This window comes from Colias eurytheme, chromosome 24, assembly GCF_061535395.1.
Source record: "Colias eurytheme isolate Ceu_HAF_F1 chromosome 24, ilColEury1 Martin Lab GWU primary, whole genome shotgun sequence".
Taxonomy (NCBI): domain Eukaryota; kingdom Metazoa; phylum Arthropoda; class Insecta; order Lepidoptera; family Pieridae; genus Colias; species Colias eurytheme.
This window is the reverse complement of record NC_143003.1, coordinates 55,604-82,963: the sequence shown is the minus strand read 5'-3', so window position 1 is coordinate 82,963 and position 27,360 is coordinate 55,604. Positions and strand designations below refer to the sequence as shown.

The window sequence follows — 27,360 nt, the reverse complement described above, 5'->3', positions numbered from 1 at the left end:
TGGGGACTTCAAGGAACAAATTAACACACATTTCATTAATATACGCTAAGAAATTGAGGTGGGCCTATTCTCCAAACAAAAAAAATCGTCTCCTTTAGCTGTAAAATTGCGTGTTTACATTACGAGTATACGCACTATGTACGTAAAACTTAATCGTATTGAAACAACACAATAAATCGTACTGACGCGATCATACGCAAAAATATTTTTTTGATTCAAACCTAGTAAGTAGTCCGCAAATAGCACGTTCCACCAACCAAACTTCTTCAACTTTATAATTTTTAGCCCACGCCCACGCTACGTACACAGCACTCACCAGGTCCTGCTCCGATATGAAGGCGTCGTCCTCGAGCCGCGCGACCAGCTTGTTGCCGCTGTCGTCCAGCTCGGGGTCGCACAGCGCGCCCTGCCCCGAGCTGCGGCGCCGGTACCCGCCCACCGCCACGCCCACGCCCACGCCCACCACCGGCTGGCTGGCCTGCGGACGGGAACCCCAAAACGACAGGTACAGGTTGCGAGTTAAGACATGTATAATAAATAATGCGGAATAGTGTACATGGGCAGTAGCCTGAAACAAATGCAACTCTAGTTTCTGCAACAGAAAATTTAAAGTGCATGGAATTTAAAATTTAAACTATATTACAGTAAAAGTTATTACGAATATTTTCTATTAGAAAATGAAAATACTTCTGAACTAATTGAATTAAGAGGTAAAAAGTGGGGAGAGTGTTATCACACAATCGATGATTATCGATGATCACAGAAGCGTCGAAAACTACACGTACGAAAACTCAATCTGTCCGAATGGCATTTATTGAATGTCATAATGTCAATTTACTTTGAAAGTACTGTTTGAGTCAGAATTGCAAAAGTAACTTGCCAAATATTGCCACTAAAAGAAATCACTCACTCAATTAATACACGTACGGATTACAAAACGTAAGAATTAAACGCCATACACAAACAAAAAAGAAACTTAAGTAACTTAATTTAATTTGACAAAACAACATAATATGTCATCAGCTACTAAATAATAAATGTCCAAGACTCACAACACTAGTGGTGAGCGAGTTGAGCATGTCGAAGGTGTTGCTCTGCTGCGTGTGTATGATGGCCAGCGCGTTGTAGGGCCGCGCGCCCAGCACCGGCGTCTTCATCACCGCCACCTCGCCGCCCACCACCACCTGCAACACACAAAATTAAGTAAAATTTACCTGATAAGTTAAAATTTAAATAAGTAACCATGTTTGTAAAAATGTTTGTATTATTGGTTAAGAATAGGCATGACGAAAGATTTTGAAATTCTCTTCCATAATGTGTGTATACGTTTACTATACAAGAAAAACCCTATATTTCGGTAATATACTTAAATTTAACGAAGATAAAAGCCATTTTTCAAAAAATATTTATTAACTGTGCCAAAACAGCTCGCAGGTGTCATGGCGTAGGCGTGACGTCACTCTTTAGTAAATACGTAATTATTTGTTCGCATTGCGAAGAAAATTAAAAAAATATTATTTAATATGTGTTATAGAAACGAATTACAAAGTTTATAAGTGGTGTGCAGTATTGCAGTGTGAATCCACATAAAAATAATGCTCAAAAATGTGTTAGTAATTATTTCAAGCGAAAAAATAATAAGAAATTATTGTATAAAGTTGGCGCGGAGAACCCCGAACCATGTATTCGTGAATTCGCAATTATATTTCTGTTCTGAGTCGATAAAGCATACGTGAAACAATAGAAAATAAATAAAAATGCGTATTCTCAACATATTCATAACAACAAAATACATCTGACGTGAGTTGTTTACTTAAGCGTGACGTCACGCGTGTTTTAGTCAAAATGGCGAACTGCAGAATTTCAATGTTTTATTTTATTGATAATCTCATTAATCTTAATTCTCTATTTATCTAATTTCTCATAATTAAAGATTTCTAAGTCGCTATATTTAATTTATTTATTATACATTTTCCCTTAAAAACACTAATACGATCATTTATTATTTATTATTTATTATTATTAACACCAATTTCAGTAAAAGCTCACTCCTGTCACATGCCAACAACAGCTCTGTGTCACTGTCCAACCATTAATTCTGTAGATAATATTAGATACTTGGGCATAACTCTGGATAAACTTTTAAATTATAAAACTCATATTGGTCTCCTAACAACTAGGGTCAGAAAACTTATTTATATTTTTAAAAATTTGAGACACGTCACGAACACTGCCGTTCTACGCACCGTCTACTATGCCTTGTGCGAATCTATTGTCACATACTGTATTGTATGTTGGGGAGGTGCCGCAAAAACCATACTGAAGCCCCTCGAGGTGGCTCAAAGAGCAGTTATGAAAGTCTCCACGTTTAAACCTATGCAGTATTGTACAACCGACCTGTACAAAGATTGGAAGGTTCTCACCGTTAGACAACATTTTATTTTACAGACTATTATTTTACAACACCGATTAACACCTCTTGTTACAATCTCGTTTCGACGAAAGAACAAAATCTGCACTGTTCCTCGGCCATATAGCAGGTTCACCAAGAGGTTCTTTTACTTCCTCGGACCCTATTTGTATAACAAAATTAATGATAGTCTTAGCATCTATGCCTTACCGTATTCTAAATGTAAATTAACCGTACGCGTCTTTCTATTAGGAAAAACTTATGACGAGACAGAACAACTTCTTGAGATACTGGCTTAAAGTGTAAACGTGACTCTTGCTTAAATACAATATAATATTTCAGACACACACACACACACACACACACACACACACACACACACACACACACACTTACACGCACAAATATATATACTTTCATACGATACAGTTTCATACGACACACCAGCATTCTCACATCTTAAATTTATACATATTTTTTTTTTCTCTACTCTCTATTCTAACCAATTTTAATTATAATTAAGTATTTGCTAAGAGGCTTTTTGTGAATTTATTTTAGAGGCAAGCTGTTTCTCCTAAACACAGGTTGCCCAGTAACCTAGCTAGGGAAACATTGGCTTGTATAAATTGTTTTGGTAGCCTTTTATTTATATAATTATATAATTTTACATGAATATTAATTGTATATTGTAATAAATTGTAATTGTAATTGTATGTATGTATGTTTAATAATAAATAAAATTTGATTTGATTTGATTTATGGATACTGTCGTCATGCCTATTGTCCGAAAAAAAACTCTGCCTATGTTTGTAATAGGCAGAGTTTTCAAATGATCGAATACAATAAGTAAGTAATTTATATGAATGTTTTACAACGAATCTTGGGAAATTTTTGGCGCCCAGATGTGAGTAGTCTAGCTGTTTTTTAAGTGTTGTATTTCGAAAAAAAAAATAGAGGCTTTATTGTTCCGTTTATGAGTAGATCTTCAACTTTGCTCTTCGGTACCGCTGCACAATCTTTAAAAAACAAGACAAATTAACTACAGATTCATCATGTTTAAGATGATTACTCAATGTCGTCATATCCGTCCTGTCCCACTCGCTTTGCCAAAATGTATGTGTAGATTTTCATCACAATAATCGGCAATCTAGATTCTAGTATGCTCTACATCCAATACCTAGTATGTTTTCTCCAAATTTTTACACTTAATGTAAAACGACATTTTGAATATTATTCAATGTCGATTTTTAAGCGAATTCAAAAAAAGGAGGAGTCTCTCAATTCAGCCAGCATTTATTTTGTATGTACTGATTTCGCCGGTTTCTGAACCGATTTACGTGATTTTTACTTTATTTGTTGAGGAATAGTGTTTTACCTTAAACGTTTTCTCCTTGCCATGCACAGTCTTTTCTTTAGCCGGTAACACAGACGAGTCGAGGTGGTGGGCCGGCTGCGAAATCTGGTGGCCGTGGCCGTGCAGGCCTGATGTCATCTGGAAATTCATCATTTTCACTTAAAATTTATATTGAAAACATGTTTAATACTTTTTCAAACATTGCCAAGTCGTGCGAGAAACCGGTGTGTGAAAAAGCTCGATAAATCGAGCTACTATGTATCTTAATTATTATTTTTTTCTTGTCTAAGCGCAGGGAATTCATATTATTCGCAATCTATTGTCATAAAGCAACTTGCAATTCATACTTCTGCCTAATTTTCAACTTTTGTTTGGTATATAACCTAAATAGATTAAAAACAATAAAAAGGGTGATTCCATGAAGATTACAAAGAAATTTTGTTAAGATAAAACAATGAATCATTACATTATTAGGTGGTAAACGTTTTTAAGTTATACACATAATTAATATGTAAGATGTAATATAATTGGCCCATGTGTAATTCTAAATTTAAAACTTTATTAAAAAAAAATGTATAACTTTTCGTTCGACTTCTTTCGTATTCTTGACAAAACTCTACAAGAATTTTTCGTAAGTTACTCTTAGTACTTCTCTATCAAACCCATGAAAATCAACTTTGGCATTTCAATAAATGCCGGATAAAAAAGACAAATACATAGATAGCCTAGTGTGTAGTCAGACAACAAAAAACGGAAATCTTGATACCATCTAATCTCATATTATCATTGCTTCAACTTTAATAATGCAAAACAAGAACTTCTGTACGCGAAAACAATTTAGGTATGCATTTCATAGATCGTAAGGTTTAAACGAGCTTATAAAAGTCAGAAACCAATTTCCTATAACCGACATACTAATCCGCGGGACACAACAAGTCATAAAATTTACACGATTTACGTCTCATAATGCTAAAACAGTTTAATATTAAATATAGTAAGTTTCTAAACTTATAGGATATGTCACTGGGTCAGATTGTAAGAGGCAATTGACCTCTGGGTACAACCACTCCACCGTCTATAAGACCACACAAGAACTATTAAAACCTTCTTTCATAAACTCTAATATAATGTACGGTATACATTTAATTGCAATTTCAAGTAAAAATTACGTTCTTTTTAATATACATTTTCTGGAGTTCAAATATTTTCTTGCAATTTAACAGTGAATTATTTTACGAATATGTAAGAAATTAATGTAATGAAAGTATGAATATTAAATATTATCCTGAAATCGTTGTCTATATTATCGTGTGATATCATAACTCACTGTAAAATCTCACAAACTTTATTAATTACTTCTAAAATTTAATTCAGTAATTTAATATCACATTCTTACATATTTGATCTACTCCGCAATTTTTCTTTTTTTATAAAATTGTCTTTTTTTACTGTTTCATATATGACGTGGAAAATTTATTTTGAAGTGAAGTGTTCTCTTTTATAGAAGTCATCAATCAATTTTAAAAAATTCTGCGTATACTGTACGTATCAATGACGAAATATCTCTTCCAGTTCACATAACACCAAGATCACCGAATAATCCGCAATGTATTTCCTAATATCCCGCGCATAAAGGAACTAGTATTTTTATATAAAGAAAATTACCATAAAATACTAATAAAATATGTATTTAAATATACGCACCCAGTGTACACACAATTAAGCAACTCGTACACTTCACAAACACAAATTGCACTGTATCTGTATCCATCCAAACATTGTCACAAACGAAAAAAAAAACAAACAGAAAAAGCGCGCGAAAAATCAGTCCTTAAAGTAGCTGCGTTTGACAGACACTAGTCCATTCATAACAAGCGCGATAAAGGTTCAGAAACGCATCGTGTGTAGGCTGTTTACCAACTAGCAGGTGATTTGCATTATTATATTTACGTTAATCATGAACACTATGACATGTTACATGAAAACACTACATAATTCTGTAACTAATGACTTTTTAATTACGTAGCAACTTATGCTACTATTTGTAATTAATGTTGTCATTAATGGATTCAGAAAATAAACAAATAGACGCCTAATTAATTATTCTGTAAGCATAATACGCACAGAAACACACCAATTTGCATATTAAGTACACGTATGGAACACCAATCCATAAAAATATAATAAATACGAATCATTAGTTAAAAAAATTCAGTTAATTGCATAACGCTCAGTGTTGTAATAAAACACGAGTTTTTATATGTAGAGCTTTCATGTCAGTATATTATGTTGCCGGAAACTGATAAAAGAGGCGACTTAATTTTCTTAGCATTCTTAGAGCTTTAGCATTTAATGCATATTGGAAAACACTTTTATTTAAAACCGACTTTAAAAAAAGGAGGAGGTTCTCAATTAGAATTTTTATTTTTGGATTTGTTGCCACAGAACTTTCGACTGGGTGAGCCCATTTTTTTACTTTAATTTTGAAGACGCTTTAGTTTATTGTTTAAGATAATTAAATGAAAAGAAGCGATCAAAGCGTTATCATTATTTAGCCTCCTATCATATATTTAAATTCTCTTAAGTAGAATAAGGAACTCGATTACATAATTTAAACAATAATTGCATTATGTGTTGTAACTCCTCCATTTTAATCTTTGTAAATAACTCCCTAAAAATCGAAATCGCGACGTTTCCAAACACCCTTAGGGCCGAAACGGTGCACTATGGATTTAAGTGCGTGTGACGGCACAATCTTTACCAAGAATGGATTGTGATAACAGCTGTTATCTCCGTGATGTAACGGCATTCCGATGACAGAAAAGGTCGCCACTATCGTATGGTGTAAAAGCAATTAAAACATTATCAAAGCTCTCGCGGTCTATTAATATCGCGAAAGGCCCCCGAGATCCGAGATAAAAGTGTATGGTGCGAATTTAAAGTCACGTATACAAACAAATCAATACGGTGTTCATTACACTGTGGCTACGACTTTGGCTGCGTTTAAGGAAGATTTGTGTGAAGAATAAATCCACATTCAAATATTTGAAATACAATAAATAGCAAACTAACATTTGAAAGATATAAGGGTTCGATCACTTCTTTTTTTAATAATTAAATTAAGTGAACGTCACTTCATACGTCATTATTTCAAGCCCTGTAGAATAAAAACAATGTAACTGATACCTAAATGAACCTAAACTAGACATATCAAGTACCCAGTCAATCAGAGATATGAACCAGGGAATAAAATTTTACAGCGCATATTAAAATTTAAAAATAACAATATTCCATCAGCTTACGTGTTTGTTTTTTTAAATGTAATCACACTTCCGTGGAAAAATATCTGTCACACATAAGTGCATCACAGATCTTGGAAAAGTAGGTATTGTCTTATCTATGGATCATTACTTAATGTAAACAACAATTACTAATATGTATCGATGCGTTGTTTCAGCTTCGTTGTTTGTAAATATTCAAATTATGGTGATTGGTTATTAACAATTTTGAGATATAAATTGAAAACGAAAGGATATAACGTCTATTCGGATATTATATCGGTGGTAAATGTTAAAAATATGTAATGACGTTTCAAAAGTGCTTCTAGAAGAAGTCTTATTGAATGAATAAATGTTTGAGTTTAAGTATTCTAATCTTAAATTAGTTTTGACTCAATTTTAGTAATAGCAACATCATCTGTATTACACGTTGGGCTGGATAAGAAGTTCTAAGTTCTTTGACCTATAGTTATTAGCGGCTTATACACTATCAATAATAATGTATTACCTAAACATCAATCAAAGACAGTTGATCAAATAATTAAGACGAAACTTTGCTTATTGATTGGTAAGAATTAATTTTAATTGACAACAACATAAATATTGACGATGAAACGAAAAGACTATTAGTGCATCCATACTGTCATACTTCCATCTAACAACGTTACTTCGTTTTCCTGTTTTACAATATATTATGTACTTGAAAACTTGCGAACGCGTATTCCGCGTAAACCCAAGCAAATACTTCAAACAATTATTTAAATAACGTAAAGAAGGATAATATCTCAATACATGTACACAAGTAATAATTTTCTCGGAACATAGTGTTTATGGTAAGTGTACCAAGTTAGCCCACGTTCCTTCCGAGATGTGTAACTTATGTAACTACCCGCATTGCGATATTATGAAGTTTGAATTATAAGTACAATAACCTGACGGACCACCTATCGGGTTGGATGACGTAATTGAATTGTATTAAAGAACATAGATGAATCTATATTAGATATAGTTATATAACTGTTGAAGTTTATGCAGACGTCGTTAAACCTTATCCTAAGGGAGTGAAGTATATTTCACATGTAAAAAGATATACAACTTCTAATACTTATAATATTAAGATCGCATGATGACGTCCGTATGGAGAGAACTTATTTTCTGTATCTATTGACCGTCAACAATTTGTTAACGATAGGATATTTTGAATACGGGTCGGATTGTATTTTTTTTAACTAATCACGAGCTTATAGCATAGATCGACCTGGATAACATTTCAGAGGATCTAGCTTTCATGTGAAGTGTCTATTTAGCTTATTTTGCTCCAGGCTCTTGAGTGACCTATACGAATTGTATGGGAGAACTTGAAACTTGATCCTGAGATAAATGAGAATGTATGCAATTTTGATGCAGACTTCGCCACTACCAAAATTGAATTTAAGAAGCTTTTAAAGATTCACCAAATCTACTTATATGTACCTATCATGGTCAAGTAGATAACAACATTACTCGTATAATAAGTATGACGTACGGACCATACAGAACTACTAATTATCCTAGGACATTTCAACTTGCCAGCAATACACTAATTGACATGTACGCAAGTAATAGTTAAAAAGTTACAATTGCATATCACTGCGGGAAATGCATGTTCTAAAACACTAATTAATTCTACGAATATTATCTGAAATTCCGGTTTCCGAACGTATTTATAGCTTCATGTTATACATATAGAGTATAGTTATGAAACTATTAAAATTTAGGGTATTGTGGCAATGGCATGCAACGTATTTTAGCATTTGATATATGAGCTAATCCCAATTCTCTGTTGTATAAAATAATAGACGATATTAAATCTTAAAAAGTAGATCATTAGTAAAAAAAATTTGAATAAACAACTCGAGGTCACTAATTACATATTTTTCTTCATTATACGACCGAAAGTAAATAGGTAATGCAAGAGGATAAAAACACATTCTACGATTAAGTTTATGTTAAAATTACTGAGAAAAACCTAGCTGAAACTAAATATCTTCAAATATTATGAGCTGGAATAGTAAGGCTACTTTCGAGTCAAGCTGCATGCTGAACCTAGTAATTTGGTGCCACGTTAAAGTGATAGCAATTAACCCGACGACGCTCCGTCCACGAGGAGCGGTCAAAATTAAATCTACCAATTAGCTGCCCGAATAAATTTCGCCTAGATAGCGCACAGGAAAACCACTTCCCTTTGAACGTGAACTCGCGTCAGCCGAAATTTTAACAGGTACTTATGATATCAAGCTACGCATTTGGGTGTCAAGCTAACTTGGGCCATTTTTACGCTTGCAATCATCACACCCTCCCAAAAGACCGGGCACTTACAAAATGTATTCTATAAATTTTTAGTTCATAAAGTCACTATTAAAATCACGTAACCGGGGTAGCTTTTATGTCCTATATAGATTGCTATATGCAAATGTTTTATCAGGTGTAATGCCGCATCGACACACGCTCGACCCAATTCGAATCTACAATATAGCAGAATGCAATAGAATAAAAGAGTGAATGCTCACCTGTCCATATCGCGAAGAGGCTAGGTGTACGTTCCGATTCTTGAGCGAGAAGTCGGGCCGCTTGCCCAGCCCGTAGCCCTTGTTCTGGGACATGAACTTCTTGGGGCGGTCCAGCCGCTCCGTGGAGCCGGTCTCCGAGTCCTCATCGCGCTTCGACGTCGACGGTATCCCCCTGTAAGCCCCTCTCGTGCCCCGTATCGTCTTCTCCGGACTCTTGTCCTGCTTCCGCGTAATAAGGTTGTCCTTCCTCTGTTTGTTTCTTAAAGCATTTGACGACATATTGTCCATAATTCTCCATCAGACACAGTTCTCGAAACGATCCCCCGCTCGAAAACGTTCGCACTCGTTATAGGTACATTTTATCGTAATCTCAATAAATAAATAAACGAATTGAATAAATAAATCTCAACAATACATTTGAAATGTAACTTACAGGATAGTCTACACGAAATAATGGGTAAAAAACGATTAATTCATTAATTAATGTATAATAAATAAATAAATAACTAATTCCGTCTTTTTATTCTCTCTCGCATTGGCATCCTTCTCTAGCGACCGTCCGAAACTAAACTAACAGAAATAATTATATACTTAATATAAACAGTCTTGTGGGAAATTTGGAAATTATTGCAGGATTGGGTTTTACGATGTTATCTGAAACAAAGAAAAAACATAATAAAACATCGATAAATTAAACACTTACAAGTCTTAAATCAAAAGCTCAAAAATGTGAACATAGATAATATAATAACACTAGCTGTTGCCCGCGACTTCGTCCGCGATTAGGTCGTTTTTCGTCATTCGTCGTTTAAAAAAAATACGTGACACTTTATTTTTGAATGTTCTTAATTATTGTCTCTTATAAAATTTAACTACTTACATTAAAATTGAACACTCTGATTAGAAAATCTTAAAATCTGAAGAAAACATGAATGAATGTGATTTAAATTCTACATTACTTAGTATCAAAATATAATAATCTAAATTAAATGTAGATTAACAGTTTGAGCACACCATTATAGAATATGTACTTAAGTATTAAATTACGTTAGTTAACATAGTAACTTTACTAAAAACACGATGACTTTCTTTCGCGCTCGGTACCACAAACTAAGCATGTTTGTGGTAAGTGGCCCGCGTGACGCGTCACTTGACCCCCCGCGAGTTCCCCTCCGTTGCTATGCGAAAATACATTCGTTGCTCTATTTTAGGAAAAATTTGTAATACTGTGGCCTGGGCGTTATAACACGTCCAGGGAGTTCCTGAGTGCCGATATCACCATCTTGAGGAAAAGCTTCTAATGTCGATTTAAAACTGCATACATACGAATTAACCTGTTCTAAAATTGTGAAATGAGTTCAGTTTTAAATTTGAGAAATATTGATTTCTTGTATTCCACTATTCGTTGTAGTCGAATACAAAATATAGGTATTTAAACAAACTTAGGTTGGCCTACAGGCAAAAGGGATCCTATCAAATGGTAAACTTGACCTTGTATCTTAAAAGTAAGCATGAACGGACCTTCTGATAATTATTGAGCACCAAAGGATCATTTGAAACGCGCTACTATAAGAGCGAATATTGTCTAATAATAGTTTACATTGCACAGTATGTTCCTCTAAAAGTAGTGATTTCAAAGGTTCCAGTATATCTTCAAATGAAAGCCGACTCCTTACTACACTTTAAAGCATTACAAAAAGAATATACTACGCCTTTACAGAAGATGATCTGTAATCAATTGTGAGGTTATAAGCAAACCCACTTTTATATTTGTCAGACCACACCACCGAATTCGTAGATTGTTTACCTCAAGTCATTAAGACTATGACGAAATCTGTCTGCAGTAAGACGGGCCTCTCGCTATTCGTCCGTTTCCAGAGACCGAATAGTTTCAATTCTTAATCTTTCATTAAACAAACTTATTAATCGTTCTTGTCTCATATAATTGTAATATTCGCGTCCCTACTCTAGTCATTGCTTATACTCATGTTCATCTTCAAGAGATCGAATAATATTATGATGCAACTCATGCACCCTATCATTTGTCAAACGGTCTTCATATTGAGTAAAGTTTCAGATTCTCGAGATAAAATATGACTGTCGTGATCAGTATAAGTGACGTAATTCCCTCTCAGTGAGGGTTTCGGTCTCACGGGATAGTACAATATGCCGTTTGCGATCAGCAGTGAGACATCATACCCTCTCAGTGAAGGTTTCGGTCTCACGGGATAGTAGGGGAGACCGGGTTTGGTTGTCTCACAGGTTGGTTGTCACAGCGGTCTTAACACAAAACTGAACTATCGAATAAGTCTGTTGAACAGCGTGGCAAGAGCGATACAGTGACAACGCTGTCCCCACTTCGCGTCAGACCACCCCGATCTGCCGTGAGGGCCTCACACGTGTTTATTGTTTTCGCACAGATTTTTTATGATATGAGGACCGAATATGCTCCTCATAACATCACTTTTTGTGAACGAAACGACAGCGCGGTTTAATTTAATGCCAACACCATTAGAAAAAAGGATTATTATTAATTGTGAAAAAATATCATGATTTACACTCTTTTAACATAAAATATAAGTCTGTGAGTGTGTAAAAATAAATCCAGCTAATTACACATCAAACTTATGTTTATAATTAGGTATACGACATGAAAATATATTAATTACCAAGCAATAATAATACAGATAAGCAGTGGTGGCTCAGTGGTGACACCTCGGACTTCGAATCGATAAGTCCGGGGTTCGAGACCAGGCGAGCGCGCAGGAAATAAATTGATTTTTCAATTTATCTGCGCATGTTGTAACATCACCACTGCTCGAACGGTGAAGGAAAACATCGTGAGGAAACCGACATGTCGAAGAATTAAAAAGTTCGATGACATGTGTCATCCGCCAACACGCACTTGGCCAGCGTGGTGGATTATGGCCTGTACCCTCATAGGAGGCCCGTGTCCCAGCAGTGGGAACGTATATGGGCTGATGATGATGAATAATACAGATAAATACTGAACAAAAGTAGGTATAATAGACATTAAGTAGTATTAGTTAAAATATACTTTGACTGTTCACAGTATTACCATTATTTCCTACAGTAGTGCGACGAATGTACTTGTGCAGAGAAACGGAGGGGAACTGGCGGGGGTCGGGCGACGCGGGCCGCGTAAAGCAAACACGCTTAGTTTGCTTTACCTAGTGCGAAAGGATGACGCAGTCGTATTTTTTGTGTAATAATTTTATTATACATAGGTACTTACATATTCTATTATGGCGCGCACAAACTGTTCGGTTTACGGATGTAAATCTACATTGAAATCCCAGAAGGAAACAATACTTCAGAAAGATTGTATTAATTGTATCTGTTGAATTAAAATCAAAGCTATGTATATGTTGTCCTCATTATTTTCTAATCAGATTGTACATCCCAATGCGAATGCATTACTTAGTTAAATGTTATAATATACAATTAAGAACATCCAAAAATAAAGTGTCCACGTAAATAATATTTAGCAGTGCAATATCTGTAATTATATATTTATGAACAAATAATTACATCAGATTTAATAATCGCAATTATTTTGAATGTACATATGAATAAAGATTTCATCATAATATTAATAATCACAATTGTTTTATTTCCCATTTGTTGCAACCCTAGCGTATTTTCGTGTGGCAGCGTAAGTACCTACGCTGGCGGCGGCATCGCGCGACATCAAAGGCGATTCCTTACTGTAGGAAATAATATTGTAATACTGTGGACTGTTAGTCAAAGTTTATTTTTACTAACAACATGTAAATGAAGAAGAAATAATAATTACCAACGAACTAACCTTTTCTATAATACTTAACACGGCACATTTTTCAAATTATCTTGCTCAACCCTGCTCAAAAATTTGAGGGTGTTGTTGGAACTTTAATATGTCAAAACTATGATATATCTAAACTACGATACAACTTGCTTGCGGAAATGCTCATTACAATCTGTGAATCTAAAGAATAACTAACAACATACTATTCAATTTTATTGAGCTGATGAATATCTTTTGCCTGGAAGAAATCACCGTCGCCTAATAAATATACTGTGTTTTCTTATAAAACCGTTACATAATTTATTTTATCTACTTAAATAATGAAAATGATATTATATTTATAAAATATAAAACATATTATGTAAAATGATTAAAAATAAATAAATGAAGCAACTACGATTCAAAGAAAACATCTTTTTCAGTGTTAAAATGCTCTTAGCAATCCTGGATGATGAACTGTATCATGTACTCTGATCCCAGTACGGTCGGTACCTCGATAGCCATAACGATAAATATTATAATCAGATAACCGCAAAGTCAAAATAAAAACATTACTTGTACAGTTGTGAGTGCAAAATTTACGTTTCATTTGGAATAACATTTTTTTCGGTACTAAAACGTAGTCGTTTGATATGTGGTTGGCTGCCCCTCCTCTCCTTCCTGAAAAATATCCTCCAAAATTTCCCGAGATACTTCCAATGACCATTGGACGTTGGACATTAACTTCAGTCAAAAATTAACGAAGCGTATGATTACTAATTTCCACTTAATCCTCGCTGCTACTATCTTTACCATCAAATCATCAATTTTCAAGTGGTGTTGTAAAAATATCAACAGAAATCGTCTTCCAAAGGCGATATAATTTTATGAGCATTGAATCTGTAAATAACAAAATCAAAAGTTAACTGTAAATCTATAAAAAAAAGCTACTTACAAATAAAATTTTATCAAAAACTACTGTTCCCAATGCACCTCAAAATAATAAAAGAATTCATCATTTTATTATTTCATTCTAAAAGTGTGATATAATACCTACCAACAAAAAACATGAATTGCTATCATTATAAAAAATAAATAAATATAAGTAACAACTTACTTTTTGTGGGAACGCATGATGGTGAAAATTCACAAAACACGAAGATTGCATTTGATATTTTTGGTTTTATGGCATTCAATTGCTTTATAAATATCACTACATAGTATAAAAAAGTCGCTTTCTCTGTCCCTATGTCCCTTTGTATGCTTAAATCTTTAAAACTTCGCAACGGATTTTGATGCGGTTTTTTTAATAGATAGGTTTTAGTATATAATTTATTAGGTTTTAGACAAAGCGGACGAACCCGCGGGCGGTAAGCTAGTAAATTTATAAAATACGAAGATTTTTAAAATTGTAACTAATGAACGCAATCAATATTAGATTAACTGTAGATCAAAGAATACTTATACTCTAAACTGTAGATAATGGTGTCTAGTTTCACTTAAAATAATAAACATCTACCCTCACTTTAAAAAAATGTAGTATATTTATTATTTACACGAAATATACCTTATTGGGAAGGGAAGATATGGGCTAAAGAGTTAAATAAATAACATAATTATATTTAAATTATTAATTTCCAACTGTGTATTCAGTAGTGTTAACATCTAAATTGATTTGATTTTTACGAAATCTCATAGATGGCGCTGTTACAAAATTAACATTATACAACTTACATTCTTTAAACTATGTTTCTCTTCCCAAGTTACTTAAATGGCATAATTTTTATAGTGTCAATCTAGATATTGTCAAACAACATTTATATATGCGTCATTTGATTATTGATTTCCAATAGTTAACGTGTGTTTGATTTTTCTAACACTTCATAGATGGCGCTGTTTCAAATTTGTCTTTATACTGCTAAGATTCATTTAACTGTTTCTCTGCCCAAATTACGTAAATGACATAGTTTTTATTTTGTAAAGCTAGATAATAGCATGGCTTACTCGAAACCAACATTTAAACATGAGTCTTTAGATTGTACGCTGTCGTAGTACACGGAATATGTAAGAAAAATAAAGGCTCACAGCTCCTCCCCCGAAGGTGATATCATGATAATATGTTTAAACTATCCTCACCCGACCTCTTAGGAATATTCATGCAAAATTTGAAGTAAATCTATGCAGTACTTTTCGAGATTAGCTCGGTCAAACATACAGACAAACAGACAAACAGACAAAAATTCTAAAAACTATATTTTTGGCTTCTATATCGATTATAGATCATGGATTATGTATTCTTTTAAAAAAATATTCAATGTACAGTTTTGACTTTCCTACGATTTTATTATATGTATAGATAGAATTATACCTGAACTGAACATAGAATTACAACTTTTTCCAGTTTTCGTTCAATATTTATATTTTTTTTTCAAACTTATATCCAGAAAAACAATAATTCTACATTTTAAAAGGGCAGTTACTAAAAACACTGCGAAAATTTCTCTCTACACTTCTCAAACATTAAATGGAAACTTTAGTGAATATTCTATCTGGCTCTAGATGAAAATGATTCACTTATTGCATAACTTATCGAAAAATGAATAAGAATTAATACAAGAACAAGGTCTAGTGTTTTGATGGTGCTTAGATAAAAGTTAGTATCTCTAGATGTTATCTATATTTTTCTCAAAACCAGTCTATATCCTGTTAATATCTAATACATACAAATAAAAAATTATCAATCAATACATTTTATATATAGATATTTCATACAATAATCCTGAGGTGAACCGTGAATTTTCGCTAAATACAACGAAAAATTAAACAAAATTGGCATAAAAAAATTACCGCGAATTTACGCGACTTCTAAACAACATGTACCTAATGAACATACAGATAAAAACATTGTCATATTATATTTAAGTAACACCAGTAAATAATATAAGAAAAAATAATTTGAAATACGTAAACAATGTACGCGACCTTGTAATAATCTGCTTCATAAAAAGGGCAAAGGCCTCATTAAATTAAGTGCATAATGAAATTGTAATTGAATTAATATTTTATCTCATTTCGAAGAAACAGTGTATTATCCTCCTTAGTCTCTCTAAACAGTATTTGTTCTTTTTACATTTGAATTACATTTTAGGCAAATCTTATATAGCACTAGGTTACCGCCCGCGGCTTCGCCCGCGCAGTCAAAGAAAAACCCGCATAGTTCCCGTTCCCGTGGGATTTCCGGGATTGCGTCATTTTCCCGGGATAAAAAGTAGCCTATGTCCTTTCTCGGGTATCAAAATATCTCCATACCAAATTTCATGAAAATTGGTTCAGTAGTTTAGGCGTGATTGAGTAACAGACAGACAGACAGAGTTACTTTCGCATTTATAATATTAGTATGGATTTATGTACTCAAGACATTCTGTTAAGCTCCAGCAAGCAGAAATATTATTCTTAGTGTTGCTAAGAGATCTGAACATTTACAATAGATTTATGGAAATAAGGTAAGATATAATAGCATTATCATTGCAATAATCACTTGTCCTTATCAGTCAAAGATATTCCACTTAAGTTCAAGGTAAAAAAAAGTGAACAACTGCAGTACAAATTTATTCCTCCAATTTGGCAAGATGCCACCATCGGTTTATAGAATTCTTTAAGTGATCTGATGCAGATTCAAATGAACAATTAACAGATTTTCATTGCTTGTTCTTGTTGCTATTGAATTTTATATTATGCTTTTAATGCTATGTTATTTTTATTTATTATGGTATTATTAATTTACACATGTTTAATTGAAGACGAGCTTATCATATTAATATAGTACATATAGTAGTTATATTAACAATGAAAGTGGCAGATTTATCTAGTTTAGTATTTTATAAAATACACAAAAAAAAACTGAAATTAAAGAATAATTTGTGTTACATAATAGTTACACAGATAAAGCAAATGCCTTTTAAAATAAAGTAGCAAGCAGTGATTTGTACAAGGAATTACAATAACAGTTAAGGACTATATTTATCTTATGAAACATAAACCATGTAGGTAACATTATACACACAACTAATATTAGTAATTGTCCTGATTATTATTGTATAAGTTATAGTTGTACTGTCAACAGATTACCTAGACGTTTATCTCACATTACATGGCTTATATTTTATATGTAATATTTTTTATGTCGCAAAATGTTAGAAAACATAAAGGTTTAAAGACTGATGTGCTAATATTATAACTAAACAACCAGAATAGAATAAATTTATTAACCTAAGTAGGATATTAGTCATGAACATGATATGAAAATGGTTAGAATCATACAGTTTATTTCATTGAAAGTGCAAACTCCTGTCATAAAAAAAACTATTTTCAATTGATGGATAACTTAATTATTTCATAAGTACTTTAAAAAATCTATTGTTTTCATTCAAATCCATTCATTATAAGTATAAGACTATAAGTATAAAGAAGTCTGAATGAAATATGAATTCATTACAACTGAATGTAACAAAGAGTTAAATTAAAACAGAGGTTTACCAAACGCACAACTTGCAAATATCAAACGTTGAATTAACAGAGCGCAAATTATTCACGGAAATAGAGTTATCATTCAATCAGGGAGCAAGTTGCCATATGATTGTTATCAATCAAATCATCAACCACTTTAGCCAGCAGGCTTAGGGCTATTTTTAGCTGGACGATCAGGAAATAACTAATGTTTAGTGTAATCATGCAGTACTTTAGGTCTGTACGATATAAATAGCTTATCTTCTTTAAGACTTGCAGACTTGTACACATTTTTTTTTGTGGATTATTAAGTTGCAATTTTATTACTTGTTTATATGATATAAGTAGGACTCAAGCTCAAGATAATGGGAAATTTTAAGAAAAAGTTACTTGAAAAATATAATTTGTCCCATGGATCATATAAAACATGTATGGAATGATTATGAGAACGACACAATCAGATGGTGTACAAATTTTACAACTTTACATGATATTTCTTGTCTACTGTTAAATGACTGATGTATTTAGAATACTTTAATCCGTCAGTCCTCGGATCACAGACACAATAGAAAATCTATTGTGTCTCGGCCCGATCGGGCCGCTCGGTGGTCAATGGGTTAAATAGATGATGCATATTATACTTGTGATCATTCTTATTTTGATACTGATGTAATAGTCCTAAAATCAAATGAGTCATGTTTATAATGGGAATATATTTACTAGTATGGTATTTCAAGAATATTACAGTACAGGCTATCATAAAATTGACACTAATAGTCAATTACTTATCAAAGCTATTCTAAACACTGACCATGGTCACACAATAATGTGATAATGAGTATTATAAACATTATATAATTTCTAATCAGATTCACAAAGGACGACACACTTTGTACATACACAAATAACAAATATTTCACTGATTAGTCTCAGTATATAGAAGGATTATGTACACAGAGCATGTATATATTCCCAATTGGCCTCCTTTGTGTATCATTTAAGTGTTATTTACAAATCAGAGCACGAAAACACATGCTATCCCGACTATTGACGTCTTTAATTTGATTACCATTACATGACATGGTCTGCAGTGTCGAGATACTATTTCGAGGTAAAGGCATTCGAGAGGACGGCATTCCATTCGTCACGAACGTAATAACAAAACACAGCGCTTACGATAGACAAATAATCACATCCACTAGCCGGCTACAAGGTTTACTATGCGAGAAAACACGTCTGTGGGTCATAGTAGAAACGGCGATTTTTCATCCATCACAATTATACTATACACTGATTTAGGCACTGATTTACATTGAAAGTTCCTTGCATCTACTGTTTTATTGCAATAAGAATGGCGCATAGTTAAATCAAGCTGAATAAATAGAGTAAAAATTGCATTGACAGTACGTCAAGAACACAAGTTGAATATTTTTAATAAAGTACAAGTTTTATACCTCGAAATCCACATCGACGGTCGAGCTTCTCTTTTAATTGACTCACAAATGTTATTTCTACCGGATTAATATTGGATTCTATAAATACTTACAAATAAAATCTGGAATCACACCATTGTTTTTTCTTCTGCACAATCAGTAAACCGGTGTTGCATTATTTGAAAAAAATACCGTCAAAGTAGGTCAGACGTCACTACAGAAAATATAAAATAAAATTATGACTTTCACTCAACAATTTTAATATTGTTTCCAAGTTATTTCCTTATAATGAAAATGTTAAATATTATTCTGTGTCGACAAAATATTTAAAAAGATATTAATTTATTATTCATATCATAAAACTATCACAATAAAAATCGCAATGCAAATTGACAATTGTCTTACAAAATCCATAATGTGGATATTCCGTGGCGTTTTCTCTTTTCACTATTAACCCTTATTCAAACGCGAGCCTGTGGAGGAGCTAACAAAAAAGTAAGATACGTTCCTGGGTAATTTTGGGTCGTAGATTTCAAAAATACACACAAAAAAGGGGTTAGTGGGGGGGAAGTACCCTTTTTTCGGTGGGAAGTATATATCCCGTCATCTGTTCTCTCTTGTAAAAAGTTTGGATAGGTGGGAACTATAGCTCCCAGTGTCCATTCCAGACATCAATATTTTAAAACACTAGTTAGTTGCCCTGACTCTACTTGTGAATTTAATGTTATCGTAAAAAATTATAAAGATCAAGTTTTTTAATAAAGGAGGTGAAAGTACTCATCAATGCAAGTTTATTTTACTGAGGGAAGAATTCGGGAATTGAAAAATGAATGACTTCAACATAAAAATGGCATTTTTCTAAAACAAAATAAAAACAATAGGTAAATACTAATGTATTGAGTTAAGATTTCTAATTATCTGATCAGGAAATAACGAATAACAATAAATAAGTTGCTTATACCAACTAAAAAAGATTTTTTAGACACACAGATTTTATATATAGAATTTCCGAATGTCGTGTGCAGTGACGAACACTGGGATGATATCTTCCCACTTAAAGACTTAATTTCAATCGACTCTACCAAGGTATAAACGAAAGATTCTGGGCATATTTTGACGTTTCACGCAACCGTAATATAGTCTAGTTTACATAGCTAGAACTCAAATCTACGTATCTAATTTTTTTTGAGCACTACACCAAAAACTAAAAAATAACGGTCGTTTTCGGCTGCAAAATCACGTCACCTGACTTTGACGTGTGTTTACCATGACATGTAATAATTCTCTGAAAAGTGTTTCCATGAAAAAAAGTTCTCTGAAATGTTAAGATTGCGTAGATAAATATTACACTGCATTAGGTTTAAGCATATAAAAATAAAACACGATTTACTTCAATCTGAGACGTGGGAAGTATAGCTCCCAGCGTTTTAATAAGGGTTAAACAAACAACACCTTGCTTCTACATAACAAAGAGTAGTCAAATACTTGAAAAATTTTTAACAGCTCTAAGTGATAACTGATAAGAGTAGTCTCATCTATAATTACACATTTTAAAATAATGTTATCTAGCCCTGATTAGGTATCATCTGCGAAAATATGGTAATCGGATAATTTAGTCTGCGATAGATTTAACAGAGATCCGATCAGCTGTTTCTGCGCAAAAGAGTAACAAACATGCATTCATTTTCCATATTCAACGTCACAATTTGTTTAGATCACAATAATAACTGCAGGGCGTAAGATAAGGATAAGTTAATCTAGTAGGAAAGTAAAGAAAAAGTTTGCATTCAAATTTCAAATCTACAATTTAAAATAAAATTAGGATAGGATCGGGATTTTATGCGGAAAAAAGGGAAAAAATCGACTTAAAAGTGAGTTTTTATATGGGAACACTTAAGAAACGTTCAGAAATTATAAATGGCGTCTAATTTTTGAAAATTATTGTTGTACATACAAATTTAAATATTTTCTTTTTGATTTGTTTATTAAATACCAAAATAATTTATTTCTAATTGGATAATTCTTAACCCTTTTTTCGAATAAAAAAAATAAAATATAATATAATATTTATAAATATTTTGACATTGACGCAATAAATATTGATATAATTTTTGAACTGTCATTTCATAAGTCGATTTGTATACATGGCATATTTTATAATTTGTTTAATTTTGCTGTGAAACATGAAGTAATTCATAATATTTTGCATAAATAAACATGGCATTTGTTAGCGCTGTTACCGGCGATGACTCCACGAGGAAATTCATGGATGTCCTCCAAAACGATTTTAAAACCCTGAGTTTGGAAACCAAGAAAAAACATCCTCAGATAAGGGAGGTTTGTACCAATACATTTTATTCCGCATATTCTAGATAATTGAAACATAGTTCAGGAAGATATATATGTATTTCTGAAGCTATTAATTGAATATGAGAAAAATTGTAATTATCTAATATGTTATTTGTTATTTATGTATAAGAAATATACCTATGCGGTTTTTTCTTTATTTTCTGAACATGATATGTTTATTGAATTTTTTGTCTTTCAGGCATGTGATGAAGCAATAGAAAAGTTGTCATTAGCAGCTAATAATCCACAGGCTTCTCTATATGGCGTTGTTAATCAGATTTTATATCCTCTAGTGCAAGGATGTGAGTCAAAGGATGTCAAAATCATTAAGGTAAATGATTATTCCATTTAATTTCAATAATTTAATAATATTCTAAGCTATGCATTTTGATAAGGATCAAATTAACAAATCATAACAAGTTTCTTTGTTATTTGGTAGCAGGTAAGTGTTTGAATGTTACTCATAGTACAATAATATGCAGTTTTGGCTCATCTGGCAAGCCATAATATTTATAATGTTAGAAAAGAATAAAAAATAATTCACATGCCTAATATGTGTTGTTTAAAAAAATGAATTGCTATGAGTCTAGAGTAATTTGTTTACTGGCCGCAGCCAGTTATTTAAAATAAAAATAAATAATTTGGAAAATCCAAAGTGCACGCCTCATAATTTTTTTTAATAATTATTTATCAATTATTATTTTTGTTTATTTAATAACAATTAAACCAAATCGAATCAGACCCTGAAAAATGAAAGGGTTCTATTCCTGAGCATACTCAAGCGTAAGAGAAAAAAAAAGACTCGATTAGTAAAGTATTTCGGTTGCTATCGTGTTAACAAGAAAATCCTCCGCACATACAGACACACGGACGTCCAAGACAGAACTTTTTTAAACTGTTTTTTAACTAGTTTAAATAACAAAAATGACATGAAAAATATCATGAATGTTACAAATAGTGATTTTTCTTAATATGTGTGTGTATGTATTATCTTACAAGTGCAATGTATGATACATAAAGACATTTTAAGTTTCAAAAATCAGATGTTTTGCGCGAAGTGACAGTAGTACCCACCTCAACGCTTCGCTTATGAGGTGTGCAAAAAAAATTAATAAAATAACATAAAATGTATAAATGATGAGATCATTTTGAAATACATTTGTGATATCAACTTTTTAATTGTTATCTAATTAGATTAGTTTTGAACACTTTTCAATCAATTAATACACTTTGATTTAGTTTATCTATTACATTATTTGGTTTCAAATAAATATTATATTACGAGGTATAAAACAAAGTTGCTGTCCGTCCATTCCTATGTATGGAAAAATTTTTAAAACTATGCAACGGATTTTGATGAGGTTTTTTTATATAGATAGAGGGTGAAGCCAGGGCGATAAGCTATACATATATATTTTTTTTGTTTTAGTTTTGCTTAGGCACCATCCAGCGACTTATAGCCCAACAAGGCATAGATGCAAAGGGTGCTCGGCATATAGTAGACTGCTTATTCAACTTGGGTCAAGCTAATATGCTTGAACTTAAGTTATTACAAACCGCAGCTTTATTAATGACCACTTCTGATCTTGTACATGGCGATACTTTGGCTAGGGTAAGTGATTTACAACATAGATTGGTTGATCTTTAAGTGATGTATAAGTTGTTATTTTTAATATATAAGTATGTATTACAGAAGTGTATGTGATGTGTAATTAAAATTGACATATTATTTCTGTTGCTTTACATCAGACAAGCGAATGCTCATTCTACTCCCACTATGTCAACTTCCTTTAGTGTACACAGGTGTAGAGCATTATTTCGTTGTTCTTAGTGTGTTCAAATAGATTCTATGGAATGTTCTAAGAATGCTCGCTTGGTCGATGTAAATGGCGCGAGCGCGCATTTGGGTGGTCTCTTCTAAATGTTCTTGTGTTCTAAGCTCTCTTTGTTTAGCATAAAAGTAAATTTTGGTTTTATAATCACAATTACTTCATCCTTGAAATTAGACATACCTGTAACTTGCAAAGAAACGCAAATTACTTTTTAGATATTTTGCAAATTAAGCCCGTAACATTTACAATTTTTTTTGTTCCCTTTCAATTTTATCAATTGTAAAAACCAACAGACAATGGTGCTATGCATGCGTATGGTAGCGACGAGTGAGACTCGCGATGTAAGCACCAGCCATGCTGCCGCTGCAACTGTTAGGCAACTCGTTGCTTTGGTGTTCGAGAGGGCTCTGGCTGAGGCGGAGGGTGAGTGTTAATGTATTAGGGTTGAATATGTTTTGTGGATTAGTTTTGTCTCAATTGGAAAGGTTATGCTTTTATAATGTTCTTACAACATTCATAAATGAACTGGTTGCACGACAGTCAATTTATATAGTGTCCAAATCAAACATATTAATGGAAATTTCATATTGCTCAAATATATCATGCAACTTGGTATGGAATATAGTACAATTCTGATATAAAAAATACAAAAATCATATTTTATTAATGTTTGTCTTTGCTTCTTTTAGGTACACTGAAAGTGAATCCAGCTGATGTTCGAATTCAGACGAACCAAAAAGCGCCGAAGGATTTGAAACCCTGTGCTGTTGACGCTTATCTAATTTTACAGGTATTTATACTTATACCATTTAATAATATGATTTTACAAACTCAAGTGGTAAATATGTGCATTTATTCATAAACAAGTCAATAACTGCGTTAAAAACAACCGACTTCAAACTTGCACTTGCAACATTTACAAATACAGACAAAAATGCTCATAAAATAAAAACTACTGGGCCTATCCGAATAAAATTTTTATGGGACCAATTCGACACCATCCCGCATCGAACAAAAAAAGAATCACGTAAATCGGTTCAGAAACCACGGAGTAATCGGTGTACATACATAAAAAAAAAAAAAATCATACCGGCCGAATTGATAACCTCCTCCTTTTTTTTGAAGTCGGTTAAAAATAGAAGATGTGTGTTTGTTCTTAAATTCCTTTCTCTATATTTTCTGCTCCTCTATTTAATGCCCCAGCCACACGACTCGACGAGTGGTATGGGAAGTGACGAGGGAAGTAGGCAGGGACGTAGTGTGGCCACGTTACTCGTCATGCCACTCGTCGTGCTCATCGTCCTGCTCACTGCTGTCGGCTTTTGCGCGCGAGTCAAAGGACCGGCAATACGAGTGCGAATTAGGGATGGGCGTCATGGAATCAACGGACTAGTTAAATTAACCGTCTATATGTACACTCAACGATTCGACTAGTCCATCGCTCACCAATGCACTAGTTGAATTCAACGGCTAAACAGTCTTATTGATAAGAATAAATTCTTTTCTTTGAAGTTTTTTAAAAAAAATATTTTTGGTTTACAAGACCAATGTTTTGAATTTAAACTATAAAAACAAACGATAATAAGTTTTTTAGTAATACTTTTTTTAGGGAGTATAATTTTTGTAAGAAAGCATAAATATTTATTAATTGTTTTATTGAGATTAGAATTTATTGTTTTAAGAATTTATTTAATAATAGTTATTTATTTTACACATGGACTAGTCGAAGATTTTAACTAGTTGAATGACTAGTTGATGAACGACATTTAACTATATAGTCTCGTTGATGAAAAATACGTCGACGACCCATCCCTAGTGAAGAGCGTCGCGATGAATCGCGCGAGTAGAGCAGTGTGTGGCCAGACGGCAATATCGAGGCGAGCGGCAGCGCGATGAGCAGGACGAGGAGCAGCACGAGTAGCAGGACGAGTAGCATAGTGTGGCTGGGGTATAAGGCTCACTGCTACCATGATCTGCTATAATGTAATTAATGTTCTCAATTCTAGGATATAATTCAATTAATAAACGGTGATGCTGCACACTGGTTAGTTGGCATCTCAGACGTACCCAAAACATTTGGCTTAGAGCTGTTGGACACTGTACTCACTGATTTTTCAGCTATTTTCTTTAAGGTAAGCTTTTTTTCGTTCACTTCCTGTATTTTTTAAGGTATACCATTTTTGTATAATTGTTTGAGTCTACTCAAAAACATGTCTTAATGATTGATTTATCTCTCAGTTAAATAATGGATATTTGACTTGTAATTAAGTCACAAATTTTAAATCTTATAAATACTTTATTTTCAGATATCCGAGTTTAGATTCTTGTTGAAAGAACATGTGTGTGCATTGATCATAAGGCTCTTTTCTCCCAATGTTAAATACAGGTAAATACTATTGATTTTTAATGATTATTATGATATCTTTTTTATATTTATGATGTAATAGCCTTTTGAAAATTAATTGGGAAGATGGTAGGTTTAAATAATTTTGTTAGATTTAAAAACGATAAACTAAATTGGGTATAAATTGAAAATTTAGTAAAATTATGGCCGCACAACGAAAGCATAACGAGCGTCTGAAGCGACGTTGCCGCACCGCCGCCACACTTTTGTTTCTATGCAAAATGACAGAATTTGTTTCAGAATTTGAATTACAATAGTCAATTGACGAAAGCGTGCACATGACGTAATATTACGTAGACAATAAACCTTAGTAAATCTTATTTTTAACACGCTTTTATTAGCTTCACCTGAATGTTTGTATACAGTAATTCCTTTGAGTTCGATGTTGACCCATTTTAAACGGATAGATTTGATTCTAACTTTGTACTTATCATGGATCGATGATAATACAATAATTTGAAAAGTTTATCTTATTAAAGCGTGGTCTTTTAGTTTTTTTTTTAACTATTTTTATTTAAATGTCTTACGACATAAAAGTCATTAATTTTCCTTTTATAGTTGGATCGCATTGTAATGATGTATTTCCCACTCCAGGGCAGCATTCAGCGCCCCGCACATCCCCGGGGGCGCGGGGGGGGGCAGCCCGCCCGCGCCCGACCGCCCCCACTTCCCCGTCACCATGCGCCTGCTGCGGCTCGTGTCTATCATACTGCACAAGTATCACGATTTATTGGTGAGCATGTGTATAAGTTGATAGATTATGTTTGGATGGGGATTTTTTTGATAGGGTTGTGTGAGAAGTGAAAATACGAATAGAGAGATTTATTGTTAGTTAAAGTTATATTTGAATGAACATTTAATTTTAAAGAAAATGAGAAATTTTCTTTTCATAGCAATTGAATAATAAACAAATACTTAAATGAAAAAAATATATTTTAATAGGTAACTAATAGTGTTTTGCTATTTGCTTTAGTAGATAGAAATAAATAAATACTATTAATACTACGTAAACAAGTCATAATCATTAAAAAATGTCGGTTTGGTCCTTCGAGGTCGAATATTTTAATCAAATTCAAATTCAAATTAATTTATTTGCCAAAAAACATGGTATACATAGATGTTAACAATTGAGTTCCAGCATGTTCAGCCGTTATTAACAGCATGCAAATTATGTCACTTAATTATAAATCAAAATTTCATTTATTATTTTCATTATCATTACATTTCACATTCTACAATCATTATTAACAAAGTCAATCAATCACAGTCAAAATTTATATTTGAAGTATTCTGCCAATGTGTAAAAGGAACGCTCTGCGAGGAATTTCACTAGTTGCCATTTTAATTTATTAAGTGGCAGTGATCTAAACTCTTTAGGAAGATGGTTAAAAATTTTGATAGCCATTGCATAGCTATTCCTGTTAAGGAGCGCAGTTCTACACAAAGGCATGCGCAAAC

At 32.9% G+C, this 27,360-nt stretch overlaps 2 protein-coding genes across 2 annotated transcripts in view; one reads left to right on the top strand and one right to left on the bottom strand.

Annotated features, from left to right (window-relative positions):
• Positions 1–19,532, bottom strand: part of LOC149897830 (uncharacterized) — a 59,450-nt gene extending 39,918 nt beyond the window's left edge. Inside the window, exons 1-5 of the mRNA XM_090115845.1 lie at positions 19,431–19,532; positions 9,592–10,245; positions 3,786–3,902; positions 1,053–1,184; positions 317–478 (exon numbers count right to left, since the gene is read on the bottom strand). Coding sequence (XP_089971971.1) covers positions 317–478; positions 1,053–1,184; positions 3,786–3,902; positions 9,592–9,879 — 699 coding nt within the window. The 5' untranslated portion in view covers positions 9,880–10,245; positions 19,431–19,532. The remainder of the gene's footprint in view (positions 1–316; positions 479–1,052; positions 1,185–3,785; positions 3,903–9,591; positions 10,246–19,430) is intronic.
• A 1,910-nt stretch (positions 19,533–21,442) lies between these two features.
• The window catches only part of mon2 (Mon2 homolog, regulator of endosome-to-Golgi trafficking), a 45,494-nt gene continuing 39,576 nt past the window's right edge, over positions 21,443–27,360 (top strand). The window contains exons 1-8 of the mRNA XM_090115883.1: positions 21,443–21,654; positions 21,866–21,997; positions 23,096–23,278; positions 23,792–23,921; positions 24,188–24,288; positions 25,505–25,630; positions 25,805–25,884; positions 26,497–26,635. Of these exons, the coding sequence (XP_089972009.1) occupies positions 21,535–21,654; positions 21,866–21,997; positions 23,096–23,278; positions 23,792–23,921; positions 24,188–24,288; positions 25,505–25,630; positions 25,805–25,884; positions 26,497–26,635 (1,011 nt within the window). The 5' untranslated portion in view covers positions 21,443–21,534. The remainder of the gene's footprint in view (positions 21,655–21,865; positions 21,998–23,095; positions 23,279–23,791; positions 23,922–24,187; positions 24,289–25,504; positions 25,631–25,804; positions 25,885–26,496; positions 26,636–27,360) is intronic.